Source organism: Sphaerodactylus townsendi, linkage group LG07 (genome assembly GCF_021028975.2).
Source record: "Sphaerodactylus townsendi isolate TG3544 linkage group LG07, MPM_Stown_v2.3, whole genome shotgun sequence".
NCBI classification, from domain to species: domain Eukaryota; kingdom Metazoa; phylum Chordata; class Lepidosauria; order Squamata; family Sphaerodactylidae; genus Sphaerodactylus; species Sphaerodactylus townsendi.
The window spans coordinates 19,397,515-19,423,083 of NC_059431.1; the positions used below are offsets into that span (position 1 = coordinate 19,397,515).

Consider the following 25,569-nt stretch of genomic DNA (forward strand, 5'->3'; position numbering starts at 1 on the left):
TAGTTTAATTGCATTTAAATAAATGTATGCAGATACATTAGCAAGCGATAGACCCAGATTTAATCACATTACAACCTTACACATTACAGCCATAGCAGATTCACCAACTCCATTCACCAGCCAAGTCATTCTGCAAAGCGCACAGAAAGAATTGTAAGTGTGCCTGCAAACCAGAGAGAACTGTAAGTATGCCTGTTCTTGGTTTCGTCCTTTCTTTTCTCACTGCAAACTAGCAATCATTTACCTGCCTTTGCTGCTATCACAACAGTGTGGGTATATATATGCCGCCTAGAATAGTTGGATGAGTCATTGTGTGCTTTCTTTCTGCTTCCTGCTACCAGACCTTTGGAACTCAATGACCTCAGGAGAAGAAGTGATGCTTTTATGTTAGTTATACACGGGCAAGTGCCTATTATCACATTTTTCTCTTGTTAGATAATATGCTTTGATGAGACTCCTCTCCGTTCTTCTTCCCTTTTCAATGACAAATCTGTTTTGGACTGGGATGCTTCGCACGTCTGGCTTTACCAGACAGCATCAGTGTTCACCTGTTTTCATTTCCTCTTGTGTGTTTGCCCTATCAACAAATGGCCATTCTGTAACTACACTCATTACCTCATTCGTAGAATTCTGGCCTGTGAGAAAGCATAGTTGATGGATGCCCTACTCTTCCTCGCAAGACTTCAACACAGCCAATCAGTGGTCAAATTAGCCATCCAGGGCTTCAATGGCCGATTACCCACAGCCAGATGTTCCTCACCCTTGCCCCGCTCTGGCGTCAAAAGTCATGCCAAAAGTCATGCCATGCTTTCCCTGTAGAAAGTGGGCCACCAAAAGGAAGCATGTTGGGACAAGAAATTTTGCCCCAATTCTTTTCTCAGCGCGTCGCAAAGAGGAAGCATGTCCGGACAAGATTTCTTGCACTGAAGTGCTTCCACTCCCACTGTGCACCAGAGGTAATTGGCCAACCTGTGCTTTCAGCTCTTTCCCTGGATGGAAAACTGGCGACCATGCAGGATATTGTAGTTAATGATATCTAGGAAGTTGCCTGAAAACCCACTGGATGAAGTCCAAGGCAAGATTTGGGGCACTCTGGCCAAAATATTATGACTTTCATGTTCTCTGATGTCACATCCTGCAAGACGTAATTAACATAGACTTCGAATCTCTAAGACCTCATCCAGCAAAACAAGCAAAATATATATATATGCCGCTTTCCAACCATGAATAACATAACGTCACCCTAATGTAGCCATTTCTTACAAGAGCAGTCATGTTCTGTTCCCCAATCAAAACTGTTTCTAGTGCCCTGTGCCTGGCCAGAACAGAGTGGGAGAGTCACAAGCAAGGTTCAACAGTTCAAACAAAAGGTTTAATATTTAGAAGAATGGAGATCCTAACTCCTCCTAGGGTCTGCTTAAAATAAAAGTACTTGCTTTGGACAGTAGAAGCTGTAGACTTTTGTTCCTTCTTTGACTGCTTCCAGGAAAGTCCAATTCTTTAAGTTCCTTCAGTCTTTATCTAGCTACTATTCTCTGTAAACCTCAACTTTATGCTCTCTTTACACCTTTGATGTGGCAAAATACTGCTGCCTCCTGACTCCCTAGGCACCTGTACTGAACTGAACGAACAGGGGGATTACTGGGTAATACAAAAAAAGACTGTCTCTTGGGAAACCTCTTAAAGGGACAGGGGCTAACTAAAATTCCCTCCCCTTGGAGACTATACAGAGGACTAAACCCATGCTATCCATAGGGTAACTGATACTTAATAATGAAAATAATAAAGGCCTCTGTGGAGGCATGACAGGGCACATGTCTCTGTGTGGAAACTCTGGACTTTCTTGCAGGTCTCCCACCCAACTACTAACCAGGGCCAACCTGATTTAGCTTCTGAGAGCTGACAAGATCAGACTAACCTGGTAAAATGGCTAGGAGAGAACTAGTGTAAGTGATAAGGGCAGCCCATAAATGAAAACAACTGATAGCCACACACTGTCAATCCAGGCTACCTTGCTCAGTGATTGTGAGGATAAGATGGAGGAGGGGATAATGATGAATGCCACTTTATGTTCCCATTGGGGAGAGAGGTAGGGAAACACTAAAGTAAACAAATAAATATTAAAGCTGCAAACAGCAGAACAGGGGAATGCCACAAAGGACAGGAATGGAATTATGATTTTTAAAAACCTGAGTTGGATTCTTGGACATTGAAAGTAAGGCTAGCCTAATCTCATCAGCTCTCAGGAGCTAAGCAGGGTTAGTACTTAGATGGAAGACCACCAAGAAACACCAGGGTCGCTATGCAGAAGAAGGCAATGGCAAACCACCTCTGCTAGTCTCTTGCCTTGAAAGTTCTACTCAGTTGCCATCTGTCTGCTGCGATGTATGGCAACCCACCCAGTAGGGATTTCAAGGCAAGAGGCATTCGGAGGTGGTTTGCCATTCTCTTCCTCCACATAGCAACCCTGGACTTCCTTGATGGTCTCCCATCCAAATACTAACCAGGGTTACCTTGCTTAGCCTCTGAGATCTGACGACATCAGGCTAGCCTGGGACAGTCAAATCAGCCTTAAAGACTAACAAAATTGACCTTGTAATAAGCCAAAGCACACGTCTTTAAATACTTTGGAGCGAGTTATATGCATTACAGAAAGGGTGGGCCTGTAGCTTCTGCATCTTACACACAACCACCCACCACGTCTGCCCGTTTCCACCGCCCCCGTGCATAGAAAAAGTACGAGAGGCTCCAAGCATTTTTTCCTAGCCAGGCACTGGCCCCGATCCCCAGCTTTTGGATGCCTGTGAAGCTTCGACACATGCCGGTGTTTGTTTCCACTCACATCGGGGGGCGGAGGCGGGGCACAAATTGCAGACGACCAGAACTGCTGAGTTAATCATCACCAGCCTGTTTTTCCTTTCCTCTCCCCGTTCAGCCGTTTCGGTTTCCTTTACGGCCTGGGCGGGTTTGTTTGCAAAAGCCACGTGGAGAAGCCCGGAAGGAGCAACAACAACCACCACCACCAAGCCTTGATTGGCATATACCGGGAGGACGGAGCAGAGCTGACCGGCGGCACCTCCCAGGCCCGGTGCCCCCACCCCCCGACGGCCGCAGCCCCCCCGCGACGGCTCCGGGACCGGCTCCAACATGCCCGGCCAGCGCTCCCGCCCGCGCGCCACCTGTCTCCGCCTGCCCGGTCCTGCCGCCCTCTGATTGGCTCCAGCGGAAGGCTCGCCGAGAAAGGGGCGGGGATTCCCTCTCCGGCTTCTATGACGTCACTGGAAAACCCCCTTGGCTTCGGGACTTGGCTCTGCGCGCCCGGGCGAAACTGGCGCATTCGGGGCTGGCAGCCGACCCAGTCGCACGCGGCGGGGATCTCTTCCCTTGAAACGATGGCCGGCAAACCCCTGCGCAGACCCAGCTCGGCGCCCGCGGGCACCACCGACCGGCGAGGCCACCACGCCAGGGTTGCTCTTCCTGCCACAGCAGAAGGTGAGTGGCTTGCGACCATCGCCCCTTGAGCTGAAGCATGGGTCCGGGGAGGTGACCAAGGGGGTGTTATGGGACGAGGGGGGGCGGGGAGGAATGTTGTCTCAGCCGGTTCAATCCCCTGCCGCTTCGGATAGAAACGATCAGAAGATGACTCGTCACTTGACTTGGTTTCATCAAGTCAAGATTTATGGACAGATTTATGGAGAAGTCAATCTATGGCTACCAATCGTGATCCTCCTTGATCTCAGATTGCAAATGCCTTAGCAGACCAGGTGCTCAAAAGCAGCAGCAGCAGAAGGCCATTGCTTTCACATCCTGCATGTGAGATCCCAAAGGCACCTGGTGGGCCACTGCAAGTAGCAGAGAGCTGGACTAGATGGACGCTGGTCTGATCCAGCTGGCTTGTTCTTATGTTCTTATCAGATCTGGGAAGCTTACAAGCTCCTTTCCCTTCCTCTCCCCACAACAGTCACCTTGTGAGATAGGTGGGGCTGAGAGAGTTCTGAGAGAACTGCGACTAGCTCAAAGTCACCCAGCAGGAATCTAGGAGTGCAGAAAGATGTCTGGTTCACCAGAAAACCCTCTGCCACTCAGATGGAGGAGTGGGGTTTCAAACCTGGTTCTCCAGATTAGAATCCACCTGCTCTTAACCACTACACCACCCTAGCTGTCCCTCCCTCCCTCCCTCCCTGGAGAAAGGCCACCTTAGAAGTAAAGGTTGCAATGCGGAGACAGGCAATGGGAAAACAGGTTTGTCTCTTGGGTTGAAAATCCTACTGGGCTACCATAAGCTGCTGTGATTTGGTGGCATTTTGCACCCCCACCAGTAGATGTTGTGAAAGAACTCAGCCTGAGAAAGGACCTCCCTTGGAGGAGGATAAAATGGAGCCATTTTCCATCCACTATGGTGCCATCATTACTGCTACATCCTGACTCCAGTGGACTTCTCTTTGCCACACCTTTCCTGCTTGGTCCACCTGGGAATAAGGGCTTGTGGGCCTGTACATCCATAAATGTCATTGCACCATCTGGATGCCTCAGGCTAGCCTTACATTATAAGATCTTAGAAGCTAAGTGGGATCGAAAGCGCTTAGCATTTGGATGGGAGAGCACCATAGATGTCCAGAGTTGCCAAGGCAGGGGAATAAATATTCCAATTAAATAAACAAATAATTGGTTGTGGTGGGTTTTCCGGGCTGTGTGGTAGATCTTGTTCCTAATGTTTCACCTGCATCTGTGGCTGGCATCTTCAGAGGTGTATCACAGAGAGAAGTCTGTTTCAGACACAGTGTGAAACAGAGTTTTCTCTGTGATAAACCTCTGAAGATGCCAGCCACAGATTGCCATCGACAATACATAAATAATTATTTTTCCTTTTTTCCCCCAGGTGCAATGAGCCTCTTGTCAAGTCACAGTCCCACTGTGGTTCATGACCCAGGAGTTGAAGACCAAAGGTTTAGAACCTGGGCTCAGTTACCAAGTCACTCAGGTACGAGCTTCAAACGGATAGTTGGATATATTAGAGGCACGATGGGCAGTGACATTCTCTGTGCACTATGTTGTATTTGCTGTGTTTCTGTCTACTAGGGGTTTACTTCCTATGTGTTTTGGCAAACACATGAAGCTGCCTTTGGTCTGGCAAGACCAGCGTGGTCTACTGTGACGGGCAACAGCTCTCCAGTGTCTCAGGGGGCCCACTATTTTATCACCTGCTGCCTGATGCTTTAAAGAGGAAATGCCAGGGTTTCATTCTGGGACTTCCTGTGTGGAACGCAGATGTTCTATCATCGCTTCTTCTCTGTCCCATTTCTCCATTGAAAGGAAAACATAAGAACAAATCAAGATTCTATTTCCTACCTTTCTGCTAATTCCAGGTTTTTCAGTTCCAGTTATTTTCTACCTTTCTGCCTTTTTTCAATTAAGATTTTTTGCTGCAGTACGTAAATCAAGAATCACACTTTTAAGCAATTGTAGAATATAGTCAGATAAAAGCCCATGAAACGCAACCTTAAACTGCTGTACATTTCCAAAGCACATGCTTAAAATCTGCTTTACTATGGCCACATTTGCATCATACATGTTTGTCCATATGATATATTCAGTTTAGAGGTAGAGGGATGCATTGGTATATTATTTTGTAAAAAATGTGCTTCATCCTACTGATATTAGCAGTGATGGTCATAGATGCAAAAACCTTTCTCCAATTATGCTTTTGTTCAAATATTTAAGGCACTTCAAAATTCATAGTTCACTGTTATCATTAAAGGGGAAAGATATAGCCTTTAAAAAATAGGCACAGGGGTTTTTTTGGGAGGGGGGTTGTGGTACCAAATTATTTTTTTCTTAAAAGACTTACAAACATGGAAAAATAATGTGGAATTTGTTTTTATATAAGACAGCAACAGTGAAAATATTATATGTGCAAAAATTGAAAACTTCTATGCCTGTCCTAGAGAAATGGTTTGTGAAGTTGTTAAAGAGTTGGCTGAGACGGCTAAATTCATTTTGTTGCTTAGAGAAAAGAATTTATCTAAATTTCTGGATATTTGGAAACTCTTGATAGATTTTTTTTTTTTTAGGTAAAGCGAGCAAAAATGAGTTAATGACTTGTGGATTAGAAGATCATAAAGAAGGATTTGATGAAGTGTGAATTTTATCAGTAATAACGATGAAGAACTAATTTTACATATGTTACTAAATAGCAAGGAGTAATATCTTCATGTGTCAATAGTGCAGGAAAAAAACAGGAGGCCTTTCGTTAAACATATTTTTCGTGTTCCTTTTTTTTCTTTTCTGTGTTTGAAAAAAATATGACTTTTTGAGCACTTCTCTTTTTCACATGCACATCCTGGTTTAAAAAAAATTGACAGGGACTCTGATGTACTCTGTGCTTGCCTGGGGATCTTTCATGTTTCTTCCACTGGATGGGGCAGTTAAACACATTTATTCAATTGACACCCAGTCCACAGAAGCATATGGGGAAGCCAGTGTATACAGAAGAATGCAATGAGAAGCATTTCAGGCTGTGGTTACTATCTCCCCGTTATTAGGATTAAAATGGAATTGTGCAATTATATAGAGTCATAATCAGTACAGGTGAGCAATGATCTATTTGCATGTTTCTTTGTTTTTTAGCAAAGGCTGGGGCAGAGAGAGAATGTGCTCTGCAACTGTGCAAGATCGGGGACAAACTGAACCTTCGCCAGAAGATTCTGAACCTGATCGCGAAATTCTTCTGCCCAGGAACTCGTTAATGTTTGGAGTAAAAGCAGAAGATGGGAAGGAAACGAAGGATGTTTTGGAAGATCTAATGTATACATGACTGGAGTCTTACCAAGACCTCTGTGAGATGTGTGTGGGGGGAGACGAAAAGTGCCTTCTGAATTTCTGCAGCTATTTTCCTGTTTGTGAGCTGCTGCAATATGATTTCTTCAGATGACGCATCTCAAAGCTGGTGTAAAGGAAATGCAGAGGAGAAATCATTGGAATTTACAGTTTTCCAGCGATGTTGAACTGTGAAAGGCATTGGAAAAGGAGGAGGAATCTGGGTGTGGCGATCTAACCCAGAGTTCGGCATTCTGATTTCCATAGTTCTGGAATTCATCCGCTCAGCTGTTACGCTGTGCTGAAAAAGTCAGTGGAATTTCATGCGCAGCGAAGATGTCTTGTAAACTTTGGACTTCGATGTACAATCTTATAGCAGTTTGGTCAGCTCTTGGCAATTCTCATTTTCCAGAGTTTGGAGTCCAGATCTAGCAAACTCAGAATGTTTGCCTTGTGAGGTTGTTTAGTTGAAGATGTTACATGTCAGTGCATTAATTTGTTAGAAAACACATGGCAAAACTATGAATGATGAAGCTGAAGTTGGTGAAATTTCAATGCAGACATCCCAGAGTATGCCCTATGGGTATGAATGTTATGTTGTTATTGTTTTTGAAGCTTGTAATTTATTACTTTGGGATTATGAACCAAAACTAAACAGTACAGATAATTGTTCAAACTGTGCAGTAAAGACTGTATTAGAGAGCTTTTTGAGCAAAAGTGGGAGGGTTTGTATTACATAGCCTTACGCCAACAAATTGCACAACTGTATAGAAGGTGACTGATTTCCTCACAGTGTTAGAGGTGCTTAGAATAAGCTTTAGACTGGAATAGCCAATTAAAAGAGGAAATCAGCTTACAACATAGTTTTTAGCACATTTGTTTCTACTTTATGATTTAAAAAAGCACCACCGTGTGTCAATAGGATTAAGTGTTACAGGTACTTTTCAGAGGTGGATTTAAAAATTGATATTTTTTTTTGCCTCATTCAAGAAATCCATGTAAGTTCCAGTTGTTTATAGGGATCTCTTCTAGATCCAGGGTTTCCATTCACTGCAGGAGGAAGGAATTGAAAGAAGCCAGAAAGATCTTCTACAGAAGATACGAGCATGTAAAAAAATGCCTATTAGGACAGGGTGTTTCTGCTGAAGTGTACATATGAGAACTATTTAGTCCAGATGTGTGACACATCTTTGGCATCCAGAATGAATTGTCCGACCCCTTGATTTGGCTTGACATCAAGCAAACCACATCAATTATTCTGTAACTGTCTTAATGTACATTCTGTGGACCAGGATCTGCCAGACAGTCAAATGAAATAAATGTATACTGCCCTTAACTTAAACCCTGTCTGGACGGGCTGACTGAGAATAGAGGCCGTTTTAATATCCTTCTTCCAAATGAACTGCAAAAATTTGTCAACAATTACTTTAACACAAAGCAACCATATTTGCTTTAATCCCCCCTCCCCCATTTTGGACTGCCTTGTTTGCAAGTGTCAGTTTTAAAGAAAATCATTTCATGAGATTAGTCCAACTCCCCTTGGTTCATAAATCTTTTTTGATTACTGAGGTACCATTTCAAATCCAGGTTGCTATCATTGCTTTCATCTAAGCCAGGGATGTCTAACTCTGGCGCCCCAGATGTTCATGGACTATGATTCCCATCAGCCCCTGCCATCAGGAGCTGATGGGAATCATAGTCCATGAACATCTGGGGCGCCAGAGTTGGGCACCCCTAATCTAAGCCATGTACTGGATAGGGTTGCTGTTTGGTGGAAGCAAACACTTGTGCATTAATGAACTGTCATTTCAAGTCTATGGAATAATATTTATTTATATATCTATTTTTTTCAAAGGGTCCTCCTTCCCCCATTATTTAATATCTTGATGCTGGTGAGTTGCATATTTGTCAAATACACAGTTTACAGCAAAAGAGTTTGCTCAGGATGTCATCTCAGTTTTGTGCACGCAGTTTTGTTCTTTAGCTTTAGCTGTTGTACCCTTTTTTTGTGCTGCCATTTAGCTAAAACAATAAAGTTGCCGTGTTTGCAAACATCCGTGCTAATATAATTTCTTTAGAATTTGAACAGCCACTTGGCTACCTGACAATGCTATGCATAATGGACAGGTTGCTGATCTGCATACCATCCTCTTCTAAATCACTGTTTTTATGACAGAAGTCATGAAGAGCAAGCCATCTCACACTGAAAGGGAAGCCTGCGATTTGCAGCCTGAGTTACAATTTGATTTTACTGCAGCACCCAAAAATATAGCCACGCACAAATTTACTTATATATCTCCACTTAACAACCAAGACAACTCAGCCTCTAAGACCTGCTTAAGCAAAAGGAAAAATCAGTTCAACTCTCAACTCTGAAAATTCAGAGCAATTCAAAAGAATACAACGTCAATTCTATAAACTCAAATCTACAGGGTCAGTTTAGTTGGGACCACATCTGCAGAGTATCGGAGTATAGAATACCATTCAGTTTTCCTAGCAGCTCCACTGATAGCAAGGTATTCAAATGTGCAAGTATAAATGCCCCCCTGTACTTCAGAAATCATTCAAACAGTTTGCTCAGCGTTTTTTGTCAAGGAAAGAATATCTCTTAAAGTCCAGCTGTCAACTTTCCATCACAATCTGGTGACACAAATAACTAGTGCTAACCTTTGTGGCACTCCACACAATTCAGTCTTTTTCAGGGTCTAAAAGCCAGAAATGGTGGGCTGGCAGGGGTACTCCCAGGTAGACACATTATTGAAATGTCTCCAAATTGCTCTTTAAATCACTTAATGTGCCTGAAACAAACACAGAGCAACTACTGTTCCTCCTGGTGGGTCTCGCCAGGGTTTGAACTGTAGCCGAGTCTTTGATCTCCAGCAGTTAGAAGCTGATAATGCTTATCTCCAGATGACACAAGATTCCCTGCTCATTCCTGCATAACAGGTGGCTGTTAAAAAGGTACCAGAGCAGGCCCTGTTGGTTTATGTTTTGCTCCTGGACAAGTTGCAAATCTCAAAAACGGCAAGGTGGTGAAATATCAGGAAGTTGATACTGATAATGGAGTAGACCTTGTTTCAAAGTCTCCTTTCTCTCTGCTCTTGGAGTGTTTTGCTGTTTGAAATATATTCCAGGAAGTGAAATATTGGTAGTGGGCATCGGGAATAGGAGCTCGACAGTCATCAAACGGAGGTGGAACTGAACATTTTTGAAGTAAAATTTGAAAACTGCAGCCACGCTTTTAAGGCTGGTCCCACTAATGTACACTTTTCCCTTTTTCTAGGTAACAATGCACTTCTATGCCAGTTGAAGTCCACTGATTTCAGAGTGTTTAAACTGGACTGCACATGTAATTAATTGTTAATTAATAGTTAATTCATGCTATAGTATTCCCCACTACAAAGTGTGGGCGTGAAAGCTGGACAATGAAAAAAGTTGACAGGAAGAAAGTAGGTTTCTTTGAAATGTGGTGTTGGAAGAGAGTGTTATAGATATTGTGGACTTCCCAAAAACCCCTAAGTGGGTTCCAGATCAAATCAAGACTGAACTCTCCCTAGAAGCTACAATGACTAAACTGAGGCTGTTGTATTTTGGTCACATAATGAGAAGACAAGAGTCACTGGAAAAAACAATAATGCCAGGAAAAGTTGACGGCAGCAGGAAAAGAGGAAGACCCAACAGGAGATGGATTGACTCGATAAAGATCTGAGTAAGGCTGTTAATGATAGGACATTTTGGAAGACATTGATTCATAAGGTCATCATGGGCTGGAGTGACTTGATGGCACTTCACACTGCACAGGATTGTACTGTTACCCTGCGGTTCAAAATATTTAAGCCAAAAAGCTCAAGCCGACAATGAATAAAATCAAAGAAATGTTTCATTCAGGCCAACAAACGGGCAAGCTAGTCTCAGAGGAGCCACACTAAAATGGCTGCTGTCTCTTATTTTTATAGGTTACATCAGAATAGCAGTAGAAAGAATACACCCCAAAGTACAATCATCATCAATCAATCATTCCAAAGGGTGGAGATCATCCCCTTACTCAAAACATTTAGGACAAACTAATGCCCTTATTGGAAGTATTTTACCTTTGACGTCTTATGAACTAAGGCCCAGCCTCATCTTATCAGTATTGTTCTCTGCTGCCCTACTTTTCTAGACAAAGAGCCTAAACATTTAACCATGTTCTTGCTTTGTATCAGAAAAAGGGCAGACTCAAGGTGCCAGCAGGGACGAGAAGACCTCAAAAACAACTTAGTTCATAATCTCTTACATTCCCATGTAGAACAAGCGGTATTTCATCAAGGCTGTGAATCTTTGGTCAGTAGAAAAAAGAAAAGTAAAGTGCATGAGGCCTGCATGTTCCTTGTTCAGCAGCTTTATGGTTGCCAACACCCCATTACAAGGAAAAGAATAATGGGGGAAGGAAATAATCTTACTTCTAGATTACTTATAAGGATTGGTGAAAATCCTTTTGACAGATCTATGTGCCTACAGTACTGTAAATAAATGATTATTATTCACTGTTTTAGGAAAGAGAAATACCTTGTGGTGCTATAGATAAAACATGACCATCATGCCAGACGGGGTGGTCCAGCCATCATTTAACAGCGTACACTACAGATTTGCACCTCTCCATAGGGATTTGAAATGGTGAAGTCCTCTCTCAGTGCTCATTCCCCCAGCTGTCGTAGAAATGGGCGTTTGGGTAGACCTGAGCACACAAACAAAATGCTTACCGTTATGGCAGTCGCTGTGACTTCTCTGCGTGGGCGTCCAGATGCATTTCGTACACCCCGCACACACCCCTAGATGGCATCTAAGCTGGCAGCTGCCACTATATCCGCATCAACGAGTTAATTATGTGTTGTGTGGGAGAAAAATACTTCCTTTTCTGGGGGAAAATACTTCCTCTTCAGGAGTACGTTCCTGGGCAAGATTCTGAGTAGACTTCCTTAGGATTGCTCTCCTTGTCTATCTCAAATCGAATGCCCACCAGTTTCATAGGGTGTTCTTCAATTCTACCAGTTTATAAAAAGGGCCATTTCATCACAACTGATTACCAAAAACAAGTTATTGCATATTATAGGAAGTAAGTAATTTCCTATTACATGATTACCAAGAGTCAGAGCTTACAGAGTCCTGCTTCATATTGAGATTCACAGGCAGAATCACGTTCATTTCATACATAATGCAGAAACCATTCTCATATTTGTTGTCAAATTCATTCTTACCGGTAACTGGAGCTTGTAGCCAGTCACACGTGCTGTCCAATGATCACATTTGAAAATAGTTGAATACAAACTAGAGTTGATATGTTTAGGAAAAAGTCTAACATAAACCCTTGGTTCCGTGTTTCCCCAAAAATAAGACAGTGTCTTATATTCATTTTTGCTCCCAAAGATGCGCTATGTCTTATTTTCAGGGGATGTCTTATTTTTCTGTGTTCTGTTCGTCGGGCATGATTCCAAACAAAACACGGAGCCCTTCGGGGATCGGGCGGTATATAAATTTAAGAAATAAATAAATAAATAAATAAAAATTTTGTCTTACTTTCAGGGGATGCCTTATATTTCGCACTTCAGCAAAACCTCTACTACGTCTTATTTTCATGGGAATGTCTTATATTTGGGGAAACTGGGTAGTTCCCTCTGTTTTGATAGAAGAAAGAGGACTGCTCGTGAATCATAAAATGGGGGAGGGGAATGTGGGAGAGCGTGTTGCCACTCAGTGAGAAGCTGAGACAAGAAAGGAAATTGTAACCCATGCCATTTTAGTCTTTTTGTTTTGTTTGGATCTTAGGGCCCAGGGGATAAAAGCTCACTGAGCATGTGCAGTTGGTAAGCTTGCTTACTCATTGCCAACTGCAAGAGCTCCACCCTCCTGAGTTGATCTGGCCTGCAGTAGAAGGAAGGCCTACAGCTCAATTGAGAGAATTACTTATTTTTTTACAGGTATGTGTTGGGCCCAATAAGAAAGAAAAATATATTAGAATGTTCCCAATGTATTAGGAAGGGTGTATTAGGTTGTTAATTATGTAACCCTCCTCAGTTGATCTGGCCTGCAGTAGAGGGAAGGCCTACAACTCAATTGAGGGAATTACTTATTTTTTTACAGGCCCAAACTGAGGAAAGACCTGCAGCAGCTACATCAGATGCAGACGGCCAGGTGAGAGAAAGAAGCCCTGCTTGATTAATAGTTTGGACTTTCTTGCTATTCTTTCATTATTGGACACTGTTAGTGGTGGCAACTGTTCTGAGTGTTTTGTTTTTCTTTAAAAAGCACTGAAGATTTTGTTCAATTGAGTTGTGCTGCATATATGTATATATATATATGTTCACTATTTGTTCACTATTATTTATCCTTAAATGATAGAAAGTTGTGTTAAAGATTAAAGGTTTGTTGATTTGTTCAAGCAATTTCATATTGGTTTGTTAAGCCACAGGGTGCTGTCACGCTATTATTTCCTAGGTCTCCAATGGAGATTATTATTATTATTATTACATTTAATAGACCGCCCTACCCCCGAAGGGCTCAGGGCGGTTTACAAAACAAACAACATTTGAGTACAACAAATAGTTTCAATTAAAACAATAAATAAATTAAACTTTAAAACACTAGCAGCAGTGATCTTCCACAATTAAAATAAATAGATGTTGTCCGGCATTAACCTCCCGGGAGGGGACAGGCCGATATTCAATCAGCAGATGACAAAGCTGTAAGGAGCAACAAAGAAGGGCCAAGGATTGATGTGGCCAAGGATAAGTAGGTTACAAAATGGTGACGAAAAGAGCCATCAAGTTGGAACTGACATGGTAACTCTGCAAGGTTTTCAAGGCAAAAGAGGAACAGTTGGATAATGCCTTCCTCTGCACAGCAACCAGGGACTTCTTTTCTGGTCTCCCATCTAAATACCAACCTGCTTGGCTTCCCAGATCTGACCAGATCAGGCTAGCCTAGACCATCAAGGTCAGGGCAAGAAAGAAACTTATCTCAAAAAGGAAAAAAATGTTATCCTTTTGTTAGCAATGCTGTGTTCTCAGGTGCTGAAGGGATGTTAAAATGGTTCACGGGCAGTCTTGCTAGAATACGGCATCTGGTGTGTTGTCTAGAACTTCAATAACTTTCCTTTAACAACCTAACGTTGCTGAGAGCTCCTCACCTGTCTTCTCACTAACTAAAATCTAGATGAGTCACCTTTCCAGAATCCACTGTCAGTATTTTTTTTTCTGCCTGACAAATATTCTAACACCTGACAACTACTTGAAAGTAACTGAGCTTGGCAATTCAGCCAGTGACCTTTTCTGTTCTTGCTAAAGTTTGCCGTTCAGGTGGATATTGCTGCTTGCCAACGTTAATCTACCATTCTCCAGGTCTGTGAACAGATATGTGATTAGGGTTAGTAGCCTGGCCCAAGTAGAGAACCCTGTGTGCTAATAAGATTCCAGCTACCCACCCAGTGTGAACAGAATGATCATTCTAGCAATTTATGTAGGGTTGGGATGATCCCCAACACCTCAACTCAGTCACTGCCACAGAACACCTGACAATGACCATAAAGTCCCTGAATAGCCACCACACAAGGCCTCTTGATAGAGTTCTGTCACAGTTTGTTCATAACTCTCTCAGCCCCACCTACCTCACAAGGTGTCTGTTGTGGGGAGAGGAAGGGAAAGGAGTTTGTAAGCCACCTTGAGTCTCCTTACAGGAGAGAAAGGTGGGGTATAAAGCCAAACTCCTCCTCCTCCTCCTCCTCCTCCTCCTTCTTCTTCTTCTTCTTCTTCCTCCTCCATTATTCCAGAGACGTTCTGATCAGAATTTCAGAAGAGCTCAAACATTCAGGCATCTTGGAGCAGCCTCACGTAGTGCCCAGAGCATGTTCAGTGGTAAAACACTGGGCACAGAGTATAGCTGGGAGAGTACATTGAAGCAGAACTGATGTGTCTGGATGGTGGCATAATGGTTAAAGTGGTGGAATAGGATCCGGAAGACCCGTCTTCGAATTCTCCATGTTCCATGGAAGTCACAACATTGTCAGCCTCATCTACCTCACACAGGTGGTTGTGAGGATACAAACAAGGAGATACAAACAACGTAAGCCACTTCAGATCTCCATTGGGGAGAAAGGCAGGAAATAAATAAGATAAATAAATAAAATCCTCTATGGGCACTTTCTCTCTCTCTCTCTTTTTGGGAACATCATTAAACTTTATTGTACAGAACAACCAATAGGCTATTGCATTTATTTGGATTAAAATCAGAACAGAACTACGTCCTTAGAACAATTTTCTTTAACTTGAAAACCAAATATTATTATTGTCATAAGCAGTGCTTTGGCAAGCTCCCATACTTACCGGTGGTTCGTCGGACGAGAGAGTGTCCTAGAACGCGGGTCTGGGAGCATGTGGCTCCGGCAGGCGAGGGGTACCCTTTGGGGCCTATTCCAGGCGACGGTAAGCGTACACAACTAACTTCTTGTCCAGTAATGATGCTGACTTATAAGACATCATTATACATGTTAAATATAATTTTTTTAAAAATTCCATCAATTTAAGTATGGTTTCCAGACAGAATTAAGAATCTTCTGGAAAGTTTGCTCAATTGACTTCCTGAAGCTTGCGGTTCTGCTTCTTGTATCTGTCCAGAGGATCTTCCTGTGCAGTTAGTTCTCTTGCATCATTTGATACTCCCCACCCACCCCCCTATCCCGTTCCTGGAAGATGTTTGTGCAAATTTGCTGCTTTGTGTAAGAGTGGAAGGGGAAGTGAATTTCTCTGAGGCTTGGGGAGTGGGTTCTTCTGTAAACGAACACGTCCTGATGAGAGGCTGCTAACCAGCAGCTTTCTTGAGAGGTAAATTTTAAATTTTCTTCAAGCAGCTTTCTTGAAATGTAAAATTTTAAACTGCCTGGGGGGAGGGTGGGACTGTTCATTGAGAGGGAAGCATGCAGTTTTAAAGACCTCCTCTCTGGAGAGGAAGTAGTTTTTTAAAGGTTCTGTCTGTGTGTGTGAGAGAGAGAGGGGGGGGGGGGGTTGGGGGGGGATCTTGAAACAGAAAACTGCCTGTTGTTAACTGCAATTGTTAACAAGTCTGTATCTTGGGAAGGGGAAATTGGGATGATCAGGGATGAGAAACAGCTCTTTCTGTTGTTGTTGTTGTTGTTGTTGTTGTTGTTGCAGCTGATAGTTGAATAGGTCTGTCAGAAACTTAAAACACCGTTTTTAATAGGAGCTGTGGGTTTTACGAGGGAAGAGTTTACTTGGGGGAGAAACAGCTTTCTGTGCCTGAGAGCAGAACATGCCTGTAAGAATTTAAAACTCTCTGTGTGAGAGAGAGTTGTAGAATGATTGATGGGGGTAAAAGGAGAAATTAGGATGCTTAAATTACACATTCAAGCTTTCTGTGGCTGGGAAGAAGAGAGGTTGCTTGTATTAAACTTGTCAGAGAAACAACCACCGAGAAATGTGGGGGAGCTGGCTACCAAGAGGCTCTGTGGCAACAGCCCCTGGGCACAGATCAGGCTGTCTGCAGGGGGGAACAGACTCTTCAAACGTTCAAACACAAGCACCTTCTTTTTGGTCACAAGCACCTACATATCACCACTGCAACACAAAAATTAAAATTTATTTTATTCATTTCATCAACCTCTCAAGCAAACACGGAGCCCAAAACAAAATACAGTTTCCATCATTGAAACTTTCTTTTATCTCATTAGTCACAAACTCCAGCTAGAAACACATCAGCCCCCGTCTAGGCACATTCAAGCACAGAGCTCGCATCCACAACGTGCAATTCACATTTTTAATGTATTTCATTCTTATTACCCACAAACTGCCCCATAGCCAGAAACACACTTCTGCCGCCCCCAAAATCCTCACACCTAGACCAAATCAACTCAAAATACAATTTATATTATTTTGCAGCACATGGCCTGAAATCATGCCACATGTATCCCCAACACAAGCACAGCCTAACATGGACATAGTCCTATAGCCCCATTTAATAACAGCATAGCAACCCACGCACACCCTAAACAGGAAGGTCTGCCTCAGGTCTCCAGAAACAGGAAGGGCCCGCCTACCAACCAATCAGAGTGCACCACACTGTGAACAGGAAGCCCCACCTACCAACCAATCAGGGTGTGCCACATCAGTAAAACCACGCCCTAAAAACTGTCAAATTGTGTGAAGAGAAGAGCTATGTCCTCTTACTACTAACACGTTGTCGTCTTCTGGGGGCATGGGAGGGGAATAGGGTCCTAGTGGTAAAACCTCTGTGGTGAAAGGATCAAATATAAGCTGCATAGAGGGCTGAGCATCAGAAACATCTTCAAGTGACTGCCTGCAATCACCACTCAAATGTTCACAGTCAATATTATCCCATTTCTGACCCTTATCAGAATCTTTCACCATCTCTTTCATTGTTTTCTCCATTTGTTCATCTTCATTTGGAAACATCTTCAACTGGAATTTTTCATCTTTTTCAGATGGGTCCTCAGTGTGTTTAGTGAACCAAGACATATTCTTCACAATTTAATACTGATACAGTTTCAGAAGAAAGATTGGCTTTGTCAAATGTAGATCCAATTTCCATTTCGGAATCATGAACACTTCCTGTGACACAACTTCTGGTTGAAACAGAGACTCCTCATCTTGGGCTCAAATCAATCCAAAGATTGGTTGTGAGGGAACACCTCATGGGACAAGCACTGGAGGGGGGGGGGGACCAACCTGGTGGGAAAGCCTGCGTGGCCCCTTTCCCCGCGCCTCACCTCGCCAGCCAGCGCCTCACTTCCTCCTCGGGGTTATTGTGTCGCTCAGCCTCAGTCCGCCCGCCTTGTCCTCCCAGCGGTAAGGAGGACTAGGAAGGAGGAGAGGAAAGAGAGCACCTCTATAGGTGCTCTTGGTGAAAACAGGATATCAACTTAGAAAGCAAATGTAAAACAATCTGTTTATTTTAAACAGGTTTAAAAATTGTTGTTGTTTTGCCAAAGAAACTGACCCAAAAGCAATCCCCGCCCCCTCCAATCTGGTCAGGCAATTCTTTTTGGTGTGGTGGTTGATGGGACATACTACAGATCAGAGAACAGTCTTGGTCTCCATGATTGTGCTTCTGATATTTTGAAGATGCAGTCACTGACCTAGTTATGACTGAAAAGGTAATTTGGAATTGGTAGTTTCCTTGTATCAAGTGAAGTTGTTTGGTTTGAGTCACCTTCATTAACTGAAGTGGCGAACCTTCTTGGTTGTAGTTATTTTTTTAAAATAGTGTTTTCCAAAGTGGTTCAGTGGAGTTGATGGATCCCGTTGACTTAACAAAGGTGTTTTTCTGAGAAAAGCAGATCGGAATAGGCACAAGTGCATTGGGTATGTTTTGAAGGCATGTTCTCTTGTGGCAAAAGGTTTTTGCAAGCTACTTCCTCATACACTTCCTATAAAATAAACATTACTGCTACTGTTATAGCAATGTTCATTAGTGTTTGTCACTTCTTGTAGCAATGCTTACTAATTCTGGAAATATGCCAGTATTCTAGAACTGAGTCACAGATTGGGATTCACAGATGTAGTGTCCTAGTCAACATTTCCATTATTGGACAGCTTCTATTCTAGGGCCAGAAGGTGGAGGCAAAACACACACTCTCTCTCCGGTATAATTATGTCATTTTACTAGAATGTAAGCCATAGTAACTATAAGGAAATAGGTTGCAGGTCTTGTAAATGCCTAGGAGAAAAGGGATTGGACATGCCCAGTCTCTTATTGCAGACACCTTACACTAGAGTAACAGGCTGATAAGCTGGAGTCAATGCATGAATCAAGCAGTTCATAGACTCAAGATCTTCCATGATGTCCAAGAGCAGGTTTAACGATCTCTGCCATGGAATAAAGGCACAGTTCACATGCAACAGAGGAGCTAAGATTCCTGCCCCTTTGCACCTGTAAACATGATACATCAAGGCAGTTTTGCAATGTTGGTAGGTGTCATGAGACAACCCCTGGGTACTTACCAGGACATGAGCCAACCCCTGGGGAAGACCAGGCAGCAGAGCCAACGCCCAGTCCTTCCCAGCCTGATGGCATACAGGTGGAGGAGCCTGCAGATCCTCCTAGGGAACCCAGTGATGAGCCAGCTGTGCATAGGATACAGAAGCAGAGGCTGCTACTGCAGAAGCACAGAAGGGGTAGTTGTTTGGCAGCAAGGTATGGGAGATTAGAAGTCTCTGCATCTGATGAGGACTAACTCCTCGCAGAAACCCAGTCACCTTAACAAGGCTCTCTATGGTCTTGCTGTGAGCTTGCTTCTCTCTGGGTACAACAAGTGTGTTACCTGTCACCGCTGTGTGTCTGGTTCTGCATTGATTCCTAGCCTGCTCCTTGGTTCTCCTTGACCTATTGGACTGTGACCTGACTACGCCTTGCCTACTGTCTGCCTTGACCTGTTGGACTGTGACCTGACCATGCTTGTGCCTGCCACTTGCTTTGCCCTGCAGGGTCAGACCTGACCATGCCCTTGCCTGCTAGCAGCACAATATGGGTAGACTTTAAGACACCATTTTTAAGGAGCATTTGAATGAGCTGGGAGCCACTGGTTCCATTCCACCGTTGATAGAAACTGGTGTTTTAGATGGTAATTTGAAAATCATATATTTTCCTGTCTGGGAATTAAGATTTCAAGGAGAGGCCCTGCTAAATGTCTCATCAACCAAAGAAGCACTTTTTGGTGGCAGTCCCATGGTAATGAAACAGCTACTCCAGAAAAATGATCTGGTGCCCCATTATGTAGGCATTCTCCACTTTAGTTTGGGGAATTAACTGCAGATAAAAATTGAGATGGGGTAACTGGGATTGATGACCTCGGTTTACTAGGATAGTCCTGCGTGAAAACTATCAAATGAGCAGGCAGTGGTACCACTGAAATGGTTTTATTAAAGAATTAATACAGTAAAACAAGAAATATATTTCAAGGAATGAGCATTCACACGTGAAACATACAAGAGCTAAGAAAAAAAGAGAGGAAGTTGGATAGGGTTTCAAGGATGGGTGATAGTTATCAGTCTTGAAGGGATGTCCAGTGAAAGCTGGACATGAGGAAAACAACCAGCATTTCCTAGAGCAGAGGAAAGAGTCCACACACAAGTGGGGTGCACACACAGATCCAGAGCACACACATACATTATGAATGGCCAAGGACCAATATTTATACCCTGAAATGTTCAAGTGGAAGATATTTTTCACTATCTCCTGCCCATTTTATGAGCGTATATGTGATAAATGTCTCACAGGTATTTTGACAGATATTAAAAGGACAGATGAGGACATCTTCTGGCAGATGTGTCCCCAATAGTCATGCTAGAAGTGGCCACTTTCATCTTTTTATCAGTATTAACAAAGAAGAAGACGGCCCTAATGAGTCCGAACAAAGCCAAATTGTGGCTCATTCCCCTTTGGTGTTCAAATATGTCAGGCTATATTGATTGTATTGCTTGTCGTATTTTGAGTTGGATATATTGCACTTTGTGCTTTTCATTCCCCATTGATACATTGATATAGGCAAATTGGTAATGAGATATGCTTAGTGTATTATACGATGTTTAACAGAAATGAACGGGTGTTATAATAGTTTCAGTTTTATTCTGGACAATTTTAATTAAGAAGGTTTTATCCTCAGTATGTAGTTTATTTGTAGTTACGGTATATGTCTTTTAATGTTTGTTTTATATATTGATTGTGATGGCCTATGGCTAATTCAATAAAATACTACTACTGCTGCTGCTGCTACGACGACGATGACTATCACTACTACTACCACTACTACTATGCCCTGAAATGGGTCCTGTGGTGGTGTGAAGTAAACTGACAGAAAAGCAAGAGACCCAGAATTGATTGCTTTTCCTGGGTTCCAACAATAAGATAGGAGAAGCTTGTTGAGACATCAGGACCTAAGCAAATGCCTGGACTGTTCTCTAGAAAACCAATTGATTACTGGGATGGGAAGAGATCGAATAACAGATTGGATAACAGATCTGCTTAGAGTGCTGATTAAATCTTAGGGAAATACAATGGGGATTAGCTGGTCCCACTGTCCAGCCAATCAAACCTTAGGACCAAGGGGAAAATACACATCAAATCACCTTCTTGCCCAGGCTTCACACACAAGATGGATCCCAAAACCTTCTAAGAAGAATCCATGTTGTTTGGAGCAGTGTCTTGCATATGCCAATCTTTGGCCCCTCTGTCTTTGTGGCATCCTGTAGCGGGAGGAGGGGTCCAACAGCTGACACCCTAATTTTCAATCTTTAGGAGGCCGCTGAAAAAGTTTTTATTTAGGGCTGCATTTGATTAATTTCCTGGCAGTCTAAAATGGCAATTGTACATTTTAAAGATGTATTTAATGTATTCCATATTCTATATTTCATTTATATGATATGTCATGCCCCCACAGAAGTTTGTTATTTTCTTATTAAGCATCAGTTTCCCTATAGCTAGTATAGGTTTAGTTCCTTGTATAGTGTTCAAAGGGAGCTCTGTTCAACACTGGAGGAGTATAGCGGAGTCTCCTTCTTTGGAGGTTTTTAAAGAGAGGCTGGGTGGCCATCTGTCAGGAGTGCTTTGATTATGTGTTCCTGCAATGCAGGGGGTTAGACTTGATGGCCCTTGGGGGTCTCTTCCAGCTCTATGATTCTATGTAAACCATGCCTTTTCGCTTTAACATATCATTTTATTTCTTTTAAAACGTTTAGAATTCAGGGCCTGGGGAGCAAAAAGTCTCAGAACGAGGGCAGTTCGTAAATTTGCTCCCATAATACTCCTGCAAGAGCTGCAGCCTCTCAGTCATTCTGGACTGCAGCTTGAGAGAAGAGTAGATCATCTAGTTAGAATCTAATATACAAATCTCTTTCTGTATAAAACAGCAACAAGTATATATATTAAATAGATAGATCAAAATTGAACTGAATTAAATGTATTAGATTATCTGTATCCTAGCTGAAAGTATATTATTTTAAAATTTGAAATACATAAGTTAGAATGAGTTGTTTTTAAATGGATAGATTTTTTTTCATGTCATAACTTTATGCAAAAACTTACATGTCACAATTTCTGTTAATCCTGCAATAACTGAAATTCAAATGGTTAATCTTTCTTATCCAATAAAATTATCAATTAAAAAAAAAGAGATTGACCAAAAAAACCCTCTCTCATTGCAACCCAGTATTGAATCCCTATTCGGACATGGCAAACAACTATGATTGTGATATTCACTGGCTAACAGTCATCTACTCCATCTTAATATGGTTTGGCAGATCAGAGCTCTTTCTTTTGAAACAGAGGAGAGAAATGTAGTCCATTTCTCAACAGGGACTTCCTTCAGGCAGCGCCCTAAAGCAATCATTTACCAGAAAATGCTCTCCCTCCAGCAAACTATATTTTGAGGCCATGATCGCACTTTGAACCCTTGAGTAAACTTGATAACAAAGTGATTCAGGTTCATGTGTTCTGTTAACACTACTCCTTTAAAGGTAAACACCCAGAGTTCTCTGGCCCAGGAAAAGATGTTTCAGAAGCACTGGCATGATCCAACCACTTTAAAAACTGCATCGGTTTCAACTGGGAGAGTTACGCACATTGAGAACAGTGAAATCCTAGGATTATTTCCCTGAGAACAAGCTACGTTGAATAGAATAGATCACTCTCTAAAGTCCTCTCCTTGAAATCAGCAGGATTTAGAAGAACAATGCTAGTTTTATCATGCCTCAAATTTTGGAGAATGATATATTTTAAAAGGAAATCCTTTTAGAAAGGGCACTTAATTACGAATCAAGAGAGGGCAAAACTCAGGTCCCATTCCTCAAATTACTCCTGCTAATTAATAAAATAGCTGGCTTCCATTAAGAACACTGACAGCACAATCCTGAGGCCCCTTCCGCACACGCAGAGTAATGGACTTTCAGTCCGCTTTCACAACTGTTTGCAAGTGGATTTTGCTGTTCCGCACAGTAAAATCCAGCTGCAAAGTGCACTGAAAGTGGATTGAGAGTGCATCATTCTGCATGTGCGGAAGGGGCCTGAGAGCTTACAGGGGAGGCGGCCAGCGTTACCCACACATTCACACCAGCTGCTGCTACAATGATGTTGCTGCTGGTGTGTTCCCTAAGGGGAAACTGCACAGGGAGTGGAGAAAAAACCCTGCAGTGTCCCACAGAGCTTGCAACTGCCCAGCATCTCCATGAATTATGCAGGAACATCCATACGTTATTTCAGGGGTTAAATAGGGGAAACAAACAGCCAGAGTGGAAGCCAGCTATGGGAAGACATGAGGAGAGAGGTGATGAGGAATGGGCGGCCCACTCTGTGCTGGGCTACATCTGTGACCCCACTCTTCTTCCTTTAAGATTCATACCTCCAATGAACAGAAGGCAGCATATGGGGAGGACATGGGGGTAGAGCACACACTGCACCCTGTCACCCACATGAGGCTCTCACCCCGGGCCCATCGGTGGGGATCACCACATACCCAGGCCCACCCCCTTGCCTGCTGACACAGGGGATTGTGCCACAGGTGCTTGGGGTGGTTATTGCACTGCCAGGGAATAAATGGCGGTATTGGGGTGTTCTGCAAATGTATCTTCAGGTTGTGCTGCGATATCCTGAGGGCATAGATGTTGTTTGGCTCCCTGAGCACATCTTCAGCTCCCCCCTGCAAGCCAGATTTCACTAAAAAGCACCAAACCCAGACCACCCATGGATAAAGTAGGATGTCTACCCTCAGATGATTCCTCTGGGTTGCTACAGGGGCAGAGAGAAGGACACAGCTGCAGAGGGGGAGGTACATTGTATGTGCATGCGTGCATATATGTTTTGGAAAGCAGAAGGTGAGGAAATGTTAAACAAGATCTGGTGTGGTGTAGTGGCTAGAGTGTTGGGTGAGATCTGGAAGACCCGGGTTCAAATTTTTACACTGACATGGAAACTTATTGGGCGATACTCTCAGCCTTACCAAGAAGAAGAAGGAGCAGGAGCAGGAGCAGGAGTTTGGATTTATATCCCCCCTTTCTCTCCTGTAGGAGACTCAAAAGGGCTTACAATCTCTTTGCCCTTCCCCATTCACAACAAACACCCTGTGAGGTAGGTGGGGCTGAGAGAGCTCAGAAAAGCTGTGACTAGCCCAAGGTCACCCAGCTGGTGTGTGTGGGAGTGCACAGGCTAATCTGAATTCCCCAGATAAGCCTCCACAGCTCAGGTGGCAGAGCAGGGAATCAAACCCGGTTCCTCCAGATTAGAATGCACCTGCTCTTAACCAACTACGCCGCTGCTGCTGAGTGGCTGTCAGGATAAATGCCAGCAAGGAGAATGATGTAAGCCACTTTGGGAAGAAAGGTGAGGTATAAATGAAGGAAATAAATATAAAATAAAGACTGATTATCTTAAAGAGGGGAATTATACCTGCGGGTTATTAACAGGCGCTATATCAAAATAGCGTTGACCTTTTTTCAGCAAATGGCAACAGTGTAAGGAGGGAATTAATATTTTTGAGCTTGGTATCTTAAGTGAGGGAGTTTGAGAACCCTTGGAGTGGTGGAGAAAAGAGAAACAGGCCATTTTTAATTTTAAAAGGTTTATTTCAGCATTCTCGATGGATGGAGGGAAACAGATCAAGGCTAGTAAATCAAATGTGACTGACTTCGGCGTTCTGTGGTATCTGTGTGGGGAGAGATAGTGCTATAAAAAGTGTGTTGTGCAGTCAGGGGCAAATTGTCCCTCAAGACCACCAGAAAAAGATCTGAGGAGTTTCCCCTACCCCTCCTGGGGCCACCCCACCCCCAGGTTGGTTCTGTGGAAGGTGGGCAGAAGCTATGGCCACTGCATGTTAACTGCCCTCACCTCTTGTGAGGTGGACAGGAGCCATAGGCCAACATCCCCTACCCTTCACAGAGTTGCCAGGTTCAAGATGGCAGCCATCAGACCACACAAGTGTGCAAGAGCCATTGATAGCCTACTCCTGTGATGGCGAACCTTTGGCACTCCAGATGTTATGGACTACAATTCCGATCAGCCCCTGCCAGCATGGCCAATTGGGATGATGGGAATTGTAGTCCATAACATCTGGAGTGCCAAAGGTTCGCCACCACTGGCCTACACCTTTCCTTACTCTCTATCAAGGGGTAAAGTCCTTTTCCTGTTTTAGCCTTCCTGTTGAAGCACTTCTGCAGATCTGCTTCTGGTGTCTGAGGAACAGTCCCCTCTACATGGAAAACACCTCTGCTCTGTATAGTCCCTCGGTTACAGGAAAAAACTTATTGGCTGACACTCTCAACCTAACCTACCTCACAGGGTTGTTGTGAGATCAATGCTGGCAAGGAGAAGGATGTAAGTTGCTTTGGGGGAAAAGGTGGGGTACTTAGCTGACTGAAAGAGAATTATGGAAGGGTACCATAATGTTTTCTTCCTGTCCGCCAAACCAATGTTTTCTTCCTGTCCGCCCCACCACCCCCATGCGGTTACGCAGAAGACCCTTAGTGCTTTTTTAAAATCTCAAAATTGTCACTGTTGTTGAATGCTCTCTTCTGTTGCTGCACTAAAGTCTTGTATTGTTGAGAGGAACTGAGAGAACGTAGGTGATTTCTATTCAGAAAAGGCAGGGAAGCGTCAAAAGCAAAGGCCGATTCGCAAAGTGTTTACATTTAACACACTTTAACAAACAGCATAGAACAGGGGAAGAATTAAAAAAGAAATTGTGTGCATTATGGAAAAGAA

General features: G+C 43.2%; 1 protein-coding gene and 1 long non-coding RNA gene across 2 annotated transcripts in view; both read left to right on the top strand.

Annotated features, from left to right (window-relative positions):
- The first annotated feature begins 3,304 nt into the window (after window positions 1-3,304).
- Window positions 3,305-8,870, top strand: PMAIP1 (phorbol-12-myristate-13-acetate-induced protein 1). The gene is made up of 3 exons (XM_048503186.1): window positions 3,305-3,492; window positions 4,880-4,981; window positions 6,628-8,870. The coding sequence occupies exons 1-3, from the start codon at window positions 3,393-3,395 to the stop codon at window positions 6,744-6,746; spliced, it is 321 nt and encodes a 106-aa protein (XP_048359143.1). The 5' UTR covers window positions 3,305-3,392; the 3' UTR covers window positions 6,747-8,870.
- A 6,668-nt stretch (window positions 8,871-15,538) lies between these two features.
- Window positions 15,539-25,569, top strand: part of LOC125436304 — a 62,293-nt gene continuing 52,262 nt past the window's right edge. Inside the window, exon 1 of the long non-coding RNA XR_007245043.1 lies at window positions 15,539-15,671. This is a non-coding gene — a long non-coding RNA (uncharacterized LOC125436304). The remainder of the gene's footprint in view (window positions 15,672-25,569) is intronic.